The sequence below is a fragment of the Notothenia coriiceps genome, unplaced genomic scaffold, assembly GCF_000735185.1.
Source record: "Notothenia coriiceps isolate Sejong01 unplaced genomic scaffold, NC01 NC01_scaffold00034522, whole genome shotgun sequence".
Lineage (NCBI taxonomy): Eukaryota > Metazoa > Chordata > Actinopteri > Perciformes > Nototheniidae > Notothenia > Notothenia coriiceps.
Genome location: NW_011367223.1, coordinates 17,911 through 29,125, shown reverse-complemented (window position 1 = coordinate 29,125; position 11,215 = coordinate 17,911). Strand labels below are relative to the sequence as shown.

Here is an 11,215-nt window from a genome sequence, read left to right as displayed (position 1 = left end):
ACAGCCACGCAAAAACTGCGGCATTTGTACAGCTCCTTATGGGTACTGCAATTAGAGAAGTGCTTTCCTCCGTGGTGAAACGATCAGCACTGCACCGCGGAGGAAAGCGGCAGAAAGTCACCTGGAGATAAAGAGAGCGGGGCTGCGTTGCGTGCATGGCTTCCTTCTGCAGGTAACGGGGAGACGCGCTCTGGTGGCGGTCTCGTTCAGGATCCGAAAATACAATTTAAATATTTTTGCACACTTATTCCACTTATTCCTAGTGTGCCACTGGTTACGGTGCCGCGTGCCAATGCTGGCACGCGTGCCAGGGGTTGCCGACCCCTGGTCTATATAAATAAACATTGGTTGATTGATTGATGGTTCGAGTTCCACTGCCAGTGAGTTATGATATTGATACCAAAAAATGAAAACCATATTTTTTACAACAACTTCACTTTAATGTTTAACGAATTGAGCAACTCTAATGTAAAGTGCTTGGTAAATGATCTGTACAAGAATGTACCTGAATAGTCTGTAATTGTTAAGAGAATTAATCTTATGGATATCTGATCAGAATTTGAAATGCCAAGTTTAAAATATTTAACATAATTCCATACTTGTTGCTGCGGAAACTTTTTGGTACCAAAAAAAGTTCTTTAGCCCTACTTTGCACTTATGTTATGAGGAATTTTGACTAACATGTGGCACGTCGCAGCAATGTGTCACCATTTGCTCCACATGTTCAGTCCCACTCGCAATCATAAAGCTTTCACTTTAAATCTGTCTAGGGGACTGATGTGGAAAGCCAACGCTGAACGTGAACCTACTTTACATAATTATGGTGGACACATTATGAATAATTCACCCCTCTCAAACTCAGGAGTCGAACACTGCAGACTTTTTAAAAACACGGCACAGTCACAAAACCTCCTGCTTAACTTTCACTGGCTTGTTTGTTTCTAACCTGTGTGTTCAAGCAGTTTACAATCTTGTACAATGAATCATGCAACCAAACGGAACACAAGGAGCTGAGATGGTTTCGTTCATGGACTGAAAACATTGTTTTTCTCCACTTCCATTAAATAACGCCCTGCCATCCTTTGCACTGCTGGAGGCTTTCTTGCAATCTGGGGAGCATCTGAATGTTATTTGGGCCTCACTGTACTGTTATCATGATAAAAACACTGTGCTGGGGCCCAAGGGCTCTATAAAGAAAGGTCTAAATTGAGACTGTGACTGACATCGGTCGCGACGTTGACAAGAAGACTGTAATCACAGCTGGCTTTTTGTGTAGACAGTGGGGCCATCCATCGCTCACTAAAAAAACCTGGCACAGCCTCAGAGCTGTAACACAATAGAAAGACATGGCTCTCTGCTCTGGTTACTTTAAGAGCTCTTGGCTTATGAATGACAATCATGTTTGACTTCAGAATTTGCCACTGGTCAAAACAGCCCTAATAATACGTGTGAACATGAATAAATTGGACAGGACTTTCCTGGATACGAATAATAAACTAAAACATAGCGTTGTTTCTCATAATGTTAAACTTTAAAGAGGACATAGGATGGTCATTTTCAGGCGCATACTGGTTTTTTGGGTTCATACTAGTGTGTGTACATGCTCTTAAATTCAAAGAACACATTATTTTGCTTATACTGTCTGAATATTCTTGTATTCACCCATAGGCTGAAATGCTCCATTTTGCGCCTGTCTCTAGTTTTTAATGATATATCCTCTTAAGGCACCTAAAGCTACACAATTAATGTTTTAACTTGCAGCAATCACTTACAAGAGCTAAAAGAAAGGTAACCCTATACTTCAGTCACTTCCTCCAGTCTTCAACTGCAACAACACAAACTGAAGAATTACTGAAAACATGTCCATATTACAAGAAATAAATATAACTTTTTCAAAAAATGCACATTACAATGCAAGTCTTTGATTACTAGACATGGATGCTCGTCTCTTAGCTCATTGTTTAGGTTTTGTAGCCTATAAATCCTGCTCTCATCATTCTTGTTTTCAGTCAACTACCTTCCTATCACCAATCGACAGTCAGGCAAAGTAGGCTAGCTTGTGAACACAGGTGAGCTTTAACTGCTAAAGAGCTAATTCCCTCAGAGACCAAAACTGAGAGTGAAAAAAGTACTTGCATTCAAAATTGCGTATCCAAATGAATGCTGTTCTTAAGTTGCCAAAAACAAATACATATTCATATACATATAATATTGCAGCCAAAACATTTACTCTCCGTAGCACACATACAGTACGGACAGTATCCTGTCATTTTTTAAACTTGATGGTAACCGTTGCAGAATAACAGAAGGCTCATTTACACCAGAGGATACTCTTCTGTTAGGTGCTGTTGATGCAAATTATAATAGATAGGACTTCAAAAGGGGTCATTGAACTTCAAAAGAGTTTCATTTGACCTAATCAGTTTTACATCTGATCACAGAGTGTTGTCACACGTCTTTTTTTATAGAAGAGAATGATGTTGTAAACCTCATCTTACAATATCATTTTATAATGAAGTGTTTACCCCTAGAATGTCCATCATTTTGAATTGCAATGGACAACCAATTGGCTACGGCGTTACAAAACTCTGATTTAAGGCTTGTATAAAAGTAGATGTACCGTGACATATTATTATGGAAGCTTCGCTGTGCCTCAAATGAATGGGTGCGAGATGTGTCAAAGCAGTGACATTGACGAAGGCAACATACATTCCTCATCATTTATTTGTTTATCTTCCAAGATGACTTGTCTCTGAATGCCCATGCTGCTCCTGCAAAAAAGCAGTGTGATGCTAATTAACACAATAATCACATATTTTCCTTTCACAAGCCTTGTTTATTCCCCCTCAAGAGGGCAGTGTTTGAATAAAAGAGCCTCCATCTGTCAGCACTCATCACTGCAATGAGATGCATGCCAAGAACTTTGAGAAGAGCGTACATGCAGTCTTCAGTCCATAATATTCAAACCAGATACAAAGATAATGTTTGATGTAAATGACATACATGGATACATGTGTACAATATACATGACACTGTCTAATTGCAGGATTTAAGAGCTGATGAAGATCTGAAAAGCGGAGGCTTTTGATATAGAACATTTCATTATGGTTTGATGTCCCTACACAGAGCTGTAATGATAGATAATTAACGTGAGGGATTAATGATTCACTTGTGTTCTGCCCTGTATCAGGAACAGAGCAGGATGCAGGAGGAGTGTGAGGCGCATGAGACAGCAGTCCAAAAATAAACCACCTCACAAACGCCCTAAATGCTTTTCAAACACGTAATGCTCCGGAAATCATTAAGGAGGAGGGGGAGAAGAAGCTTTGTAAACTTAAGTCCAACAACAACACGAACACAGTGAGATGCACATCCGCTGCCTCCAACAATAAATGTGCTCTTCTTCTCTTTTTCCACTGTCTTTGTAAACTTCTGTTACATTTTCTCTGATCTCCCCTCAAATGTCCCTCTTGATTATTATTTTACATCTCCATTTTCCTTCTGAATTTTCTTCATCTTATCTTCTGTCCTTTCTTTTCCCCCACACTCCCTCTCTTCTTGTTCTCTCCTCCTCTGACCTCTAACCTTTCTCTTGTTTTATCACTTCTCATCTCCTCACCTCTTTAGCTCCCGGCTCATTTTCCTCTGTTTTCTATCATCTCTCTTTTCCCCGTCTACTTTTTTACGTCTTTTTATTTTCTCCTTTCATTTCACCTTACCCCTCTCTTTTTCTTACTCTATACTTCTCCCTCCTTTCACCCTTCTCTCCTCACTTTTGCCCTCTATCTCCTCCGCCCTCTATTTCCTACATTTTCCCCAGTTTCTTCTCTTTTTCCACTTTCTTCTCTTTTTCCAAATTGTTCTCGTCTGTTTCTCCTTCTCCTTCCTCCGTCAACTTCTCTATTTAACTTTATCATTATATTTCCTTCCCTCACTTTTCTCTCTCCCCTATTGTATCCCCTCGTCTTGTTCCCTCTCCTCCTAGTTTCTCAATGAGTCTCACTCCAGCTTCAGCCCCTCCCACTCCGTGTAAGGCTTAATTGTCATCTTGGACGAGAACTCGCTAAGGCTTAAATACCGCGTGCGCCTCCTGCATTGACAGTAGAACTGACCGACGTATCCGAGAGGGCATCATCTCGCTCTTTCTGGTGCGTAACATTTTTATCCTCCTCGTGCTTCTTCACTTTTGCCGCCGAGCCTCCAGCATGCAGGTGTCTCTGGCCCTCCTCGTCTCCAGCCTCGCGCTGCTGCTTCTGCAGGGATGCTGCACCGCCGTGAAGGGATGGAAGGTACTAAAGAACGATGGCACGGAGATTTTACCGGAGTACAGAGAAAACAGTCGGACCCCTCTCGAGACGATATTACAGACGGCCAACGGCAACAATAACAACAACAACAACAACAACAACAACAACAACAACAACAACAACAACACCCTGAATAACAGGGCGAAGAGCGGCGGGAGGAGCGCGGACACTGTCTCCTACAGTAAGTAGCCTACTACTTTCACTCTATTAGTATGGGAAAAACTGTGTTACAGGTGGCACGTGTGAGGTATTTAAATGTCTTTTTCCAAGTCAATCTTAAAAGGGTACTTTTTATGTGAGGTTTAATTTAAGGCATGGTGCGTAAAAGTGAGGGAGTTAACAAACAAATAAATAAACATAATGTTTTTTTGTTTTTTTTTAAAAACGTCAGTTCAATCTGTATAGCATTACGGAGACTATAAACCTGTATCCAAGGAGGCCGACAGCATGACAATATATTATTTAATATCCAGACAGCCGAGCCACACTACCTTTTTATAATAAATTGATACTACTAGTGTATTTTTTAAAATCATAAAAATATTTAGTTTTTCAATTTAAATAGTGTAGGATCTCTTTGTTTAAACATGTATATTTCCTTTTTCGGATTAAATAATTAGATTTTGGTGGGAACTGAGACTGTCCCGTTGACCTTACAAAGGCGTTTAGAGAAGCTGCATTTTATGCCTAAAAACTAAGATTAATTTCACAAGTAGTTTTATTGTAAACGATTAAATGTTTGAATAAGAATTTATCCGCTGTTTTGACTTAAAAAAAATGTAATCTTGGAAATGTATACTTAGGCTACTACTGTTGTAATCGGTGGATCTGACTTTAAAAAAAAAGGTATTAAAGACAACCCGTCTTTCCATTTCACTTCTTCCTCACACTGCCTCCCTGATCACGAGCAGCTCTCCTGTGTGGGAAGTGTTTTCTTGCTTAATCCACTGCCAGAGTCTACGGGTGCTGAGAGCGGCACAGACACATTCTTGTGGTTTCTTCCCCTACACAATCTCAAGTGGAGCATTTAGAGAGACATCAGGGCAACATTTTCACATTGTCTTCCAGGTTGTTTCCTTCTCTCTTTATACTATTAGTCAAGCTCTACTTACCATCTGATTGCAACAACATGTCTCTGAAAACCCTGCAGTTTGTCTTTCAGGGGATGTCGTTTTTTGGGGTGGGCTGTATTGAGAAATTGCTTTTTAAACGCAACACTGCCTTTTGAGAATGATTCCCACCTGTTGCCAGTAAAGGTTGTATGTTCTGATCGAGTGGTGCATGTACAATAATCTCACACTCATGCATTCAAGATGGGTAGTGCAATGTTCTCAAAGATTTAATCACGGGCACTGGAGAAGAAGATGATTTGTTGGATTAAAAGAATAACGGATACGTTGTCTGAGTATATTATCGGGCTGTCCTTAAGAAAATCTTAGACGGCTAACACTCGTACTCGTAACTAATCAATTAGTTTATTTCACAAAGATTACTGCAAAATCACCAAATGTCTATTTAAATTCAGTATAAAAATAGCTTTACAAATTACTGAACAAGTCTTATCGACTAAAGTGGGCTTCCCAAATGTTTATAACCAATCCACATAATGAACCGCAGTCTCCAAAATATAGCTGGAAAAGTGCATCCCTGTGTTTTCATCTGGATAAGCACCTATGTGTTGTGGTTCACTCGGAGACAGAAATCTCTTGGATTATTTTCGTCATTCATCACTCGGTGTTGTCCCAGGACGTCCTGCTCGTGGTCCCTGTGGGGTCACAGCAGGGACTTTGGACCACTGCCTGGCCTCCCTACACTCCTCTCCCAGGGCTGCTCTTTTACCGCCGAGGGAGAGCAACAGCGCACGCAACTGTACAGTAGTCCAGTGTGCAGGCCTCCATCATTAGTAATGATTTTTTTCAGGTTTATAGTGGAGAGGAGAACAGGAAATGTAGGGAAAAGGCACAGAGAGACCGAACAAGACAACCTGACTTTCTGGGTTATGGTGGTAATTATTGCGAACTGCTGCCCAGTGTAGTCATTGTATACTACTGTGGTCCCTTCAGTGGCAACCACAGAATAACATCAGATCAGGTTCTCGTGCAGAGGAAAAAAAAGAGTCACCTCATCCTTTGTTCAGCCCTTTTTTTGCAAAGAAAGCCACAGAGAAAAACAGATCCCTCTCGGAGTGTATCATTTCTAAACCGACAGTTCCTCTGCCCAGTCTTTACACACTGCTTGTAAAAAACAAAAAACTTGCAGGACAATAACTCATGAATACGGCTGTTAAAAGGCTGCGGCCGAAACATGGGATTACAGTCGGGAGTGTGTTTTCTCAAATCAGTCTGGCAGATGTCCAGTTTGTCCAAAACCGTACACTTACTTTAAAATAACCAGACAGCTATTTACTCCTCCATCACCACATACATTTCCTGAGGGCCAACGCTGAATGCCAGCTTTCCTTCCAGCCCAAACCTACATTAAGTTTGATTGAGCTGTTTAATGGCCTCTGGTCTGGATATGCTATCAGCTGATTGCTGCCAGCTGGATCTCCTTGTCAAAACCCGTCATCGGCTAATGATCAGACCATGACTAAATTTGGGAAACCCTGATATGATCTCTCAAATCTACTCTTAAATGTACAAATTGTTACATTAAGTTGGGTATATAAAAGTGCATTTTTCGGCTGCACTTTTGTGTCTCATAAAATGTCAGGATTGAACTGCAGTTTGACTTACACAAAACAGAATGGGTGACCTAATGTTGACAGAATCGGAGAGATGTTAGCACATATTGGAGTCGGACACAGCTGCAGCATTAGGGCGGTCAACCTGCAGAATGTCATTTACAGTGTGCAGAACTTCAAAGTCTGTGTTTTGGGCTGAAGCCACGAGTGTAACTGTGATATTCTGCTCTTCCATTCCAGGTGCCTCGGAGTTGAGCTGCAGGGAGTTGCGCTCCACCCGTTACATTACGGACGGATCTTGCCGCAGTGCTAAGCCCGTGAAGGAGCTGGTGTGTTCGGGCCAGTGCATGCCCGCACACCTCATGCCCAACTCCATCGGCCGTGGGAAGTGGTGGAGGGGCAGCACCACAGACTACCGCTGCATCCCGGCCCACTCCAGGACTAGGAGGGTGCAGCTGCACTGTCCCAACGGCAACACTCGGACTTACAAAATACGCGTGGTTACCTCCTGCAAGTGCAAGCGCTTCAGGCCCCACCACAACAAATCAGAGCTCAAAGAGGTGCCAAAACGCAACAAGAAGCACAGTCGCTTGTCTCAAGTCCGGAACAAGAACAACACGCCGACACTGATGGGAAACTCGTACTGATGCTCTTCCAAAGGACAAACACCAAAGCACACACACACGTTACACAACACACCATTCAACAACGTCTCCTTCAACTAGGGAGGAGAAATATCAAAGAGAGCAAATTCATAAGCTAATTTTTGGACTGGTTTTTTAAGTCATCAGTCTTCATTTTTTCAATGTATTTGTGAACTCGGCTGCTTATTTGCATGACAAAGTTAGTCACTGCCAGGGGGCTTGCCACAGATGTAGCACTATGTTGGATAAAAAGTATCTAATCGCCCCAACAGCTCAAGCCTCTTTTGGTTTGTGTCCTGCACACAAACAGATTTCATTTAATGAGAAGTCCTCCCCGAAGGCTTCCAGCCCATCTGTACAAACATCCAGCGGATGCAGAGCAATGTTTTTTAAAGCTGAAAAGGTGTATCTTCGCCCCAAAGTGGTTGTAATCCATCTCCTTTTTGGCTGTGCGTGTGTGGAGGAGATGGTGGCAGCTCTTGGGGCTCTGATGTTGACAGGTTTCTGTGCAGCGGTGCAGGCAGCTCACTAAAGGCCTTACTCATCGGGATAGCCCCACAGCACTCTTCCAGGCCTGTCAGTCGCAGTAACCTTCCCCACAGCCAGATGCAGAGTGAGGAGAGACAGAGAAATTAAGCAGTTTTGACACTACGGGGACATTCCTGTGACTCCTTAATTACTAAATGAGCCTATTCCTGTGTTGTTTCGAGTCATAAAAAGCCATTTCCTCCAGCCAGTTCCTGTTTGCTGGAAACACACACAGAACAAAAAAAGTGCACATGTGTGTGTGTAGGAGGCATCAGAAAGTAGAGCATGGTTGCGTTGTTACCTAAGGGCAGAGCTCTTCTCCAGCACGCCCACACACACCGGAATTCTTTTGTAAAGGGCCAAATAGAGCAGCGATCAAGCATCCACAGCCAAAATCCATTCGTTTGTGTCCGCTCCCATACTGTAAATAGCTCCAACAGGAAAGATAGGAATACACATAACATAATGAGAACAATAATTCTGATAAAAATCTGACCCCCGGTCTGTCACAACCTCCTTCCTCAGCAATGGGGACTGTTCTCCATGAAGAATATTCACAATGTTTCCACATATAGTCATTCCGCTTCTATTGCTTCCTGATTTTTGTATGGTTGTCTTAACTGTACCGACAATGTTTGCTTCTTTTCCCGATTGTATGTTTTGGAATAGCAACTGGAAGGGGTTTGTGGTGTAAGCTGAGAGCTGGGATTGTACATATCATACCTGTGTGGTCCGCTGCAGTGGGGGGACGGGGTGGGGGGCTGGTTTCTACAGACACTAAAGAAGGACTGTTACAAAGAATTAACTGCATATTTATTTTTTATTTCACATTTAAATTATTTATGCAACCTTTTGTAGTAAATGATAGCCATTATTGTCATATAGTATGATAGAGACTTTGAAAATGAAATAATGTACAGAACATGAATAAAGTAAAGGCAGATATATTTGAAAAAGCTGGCTTATCTGTTATTTTTCCCATCTGAATCCCCAACCAACTGGATTTAACACACTACTATGTGGTTGTAAGCAGATATAAGTGTATTCAATGTATTTGTACTTTGAAGCATCCATGTGATTGACTGAAGTTATGTGCAAATTTGAGGTACTTGTACTTTACTTACGTTTTTTTTAATATATGCTACTTTATACTTCTTCTAAAACAATTGCTGTATGTTTTATTTTGACAGCTTTATTTTGCAGGGTTAGAAACATAAAACTAAATATAATCCACCTATAAATTATCCATTATTATGGATTAAGCTATTAAAGAAATAGAAAAAAGTATAGTAAAGAAAGTAATAAAAAACAAGCTCCACTTTCACCACCACAATATTGATTCAATAATTAGGATCCAGTAATAAACATTATTTTTAAATGGGACGTATTTAATGCAAATACTTTTACTTGTACCACAATATTTATGTGGTATTGCTGCTTTTACTTAAAGTTCTTAGTACTTTTTTCCCCCAATGTGTAAACATAAAGTTATAACAGTTTTAATAAAATAGAATATGCTTTGATCTTTGAAGCTATAACTGTTGGCAAATACTGTATATTAATACACTCAGAAAATGTCCTTTTATATTTGCTTCTAACTAGTGTAATTTTAAGTGTATTAATTGTTTATAAAGTGCATTTGTTTCTAAATAAGGCGTAAAGTAATACTTTGCCGTGTATTCCTGGAAAAAAATCTCTATCCGTGCAAGGAAATTCAGTCAATAAGTAAGTTAAGGTTTGCCATTGTTCAAAGTGTCTGCACAGCTTTGCAAAAGAAGAAGAATCTTCCCTTTTGCCATCTCCATTTCTTTGTTTATGAGGGTGGATATGAGCCATAGTCATCACTCAACATCATTCCTCTCCTCCCTCACTGCTTCTGGCCCAATACGCTGCGAGTTTGAGAGTTCAGAACATATCCGTCTTTGTGGATGCTTGTAATATTTAGAGTTCACTTGCCAACAGCCCAACCAACTTTTGTCTTTCACTCAAACTGGATTGAATCCAGGCACAGACAAACTTACCACAGTTAAATGAGGTGTTTATGCTGACTTTTATATGCAAATGGTATTTTTAATTACCAGCACAAGGGCTCCCATAGAGCACCAAATAAACTGAGAATAAACACAACACAGAAAATCACTGTGGCAACTGTGGCCGAGAGCCCGTATTTTGTCGTGCCAATGGCGAACAGTAGATATTCAATTTCACTACATCATCCATAATGTGCACTCATTATGTCATTTTAAAGCTCTGTATTCTAAGAGAGAACAGACATGCCGTGATTTTACTCTGGCAACTAAAAGGTTCCCAAGAAAGACAGGAACACATACTTCAATGCATTAACAATACCTTTTTAATATATTGACGCTGACAAAGCATCTGCCCTGTGTTACTGTTTGCACACACAGTGACCCCCTGGTGACCCTCACAGACCTGGGGAGTTGCACGAGAAGTCACGTATGATCTATTCCCACAAATATAGACACTATGCTCAAGCCCCATGTAAGTGTCATTGACTGTGTGTAGAATACCAGGTGCAGAAGTCCCAGAGGACCCCTGCTCTGTTACAAGTGTAAGAAACAGAGCGGGATTAGGTACACACATCGCCAAGAGTTTGCAAACACAGCCTCGTTGACTCATGCCTCCTATAAGGAATATTTATAGAACTAACATTCTGAACAAAATAAATGTCTGGATGGGAGGGTCAGAAATAATAGGATTGCCCCGTATGAGATTACAAATGACACTGTTTATCCGATTGAATTAGTGGTTAAATGTCAGAAAGTACATTTACTTGAGGACTTCCACTTTTGCTACTACTGTTATTCTGACATCTTTAGTTTCTCTGCAGATCTCTCACACCCTTCCTGTTCTGTGAACCAAATCCTCCCAACATCTTAAGTTAAATAAACTATTTAAAAACCTGCATGGATCACCTGGAAAATGCATCATCACTAAGCTGAAAACAGATCGTTTTTTCTGAGAGAACCTTTTAGAGATATGTAGTCCTTACAGGACACTGAGGATATAAACATATGATGGTCTTATAGAAT

The 11,215-nt window shown here is 40.9% G+C and overlaps 1 protein-coding gene across 1 annotated transcript; it reads left to right on the top strand.

The window, feature by feature from the left end:
- Positions 1 to 3,908: 3,908 nt before the first annotated feature.
- sost (sclerostin) lies at positions 3,909 to 9,099 on the top strand. The gene is made up of 2 exons (XM_010790687.1): positions 3,909 to 4,488; positions 7,231 to 9,099. The coding sequence occupies exons 1-2, from the start codon at positions 4,206 to 4,208 to the stop codon at positions 7,635 to 7,637; spliced, it is 690 nt and encodes a 229-aa protein (XP_010788989.1). The 5' UTR covers positions 3,909 to 4,205; the 3' UTR covers positions 7,638 to 9,099.
- Positions 9,100 to 11,215: the final 2,116 nt, after the last annotated feature.

What these genes read in the sequence shown, in the direction of transcription:
- sost (XM_010790687.1), top strand. Translation starts at nt 4,206, where the DNA reads ATGCAGGTGTCTCTGGCCCTCCTCGTCTCCAGCCTCGCGCTGCTGCTT. An exon ending in CGCGGACACTGTCTCCTACA is followed by an intron (nt 4,489 to 7,230) that starts GTAAGTAGCCTA and finishes CTTCCATTCCAG; the next exon opens with GTGCCTCGGAGTTGAGCTGC.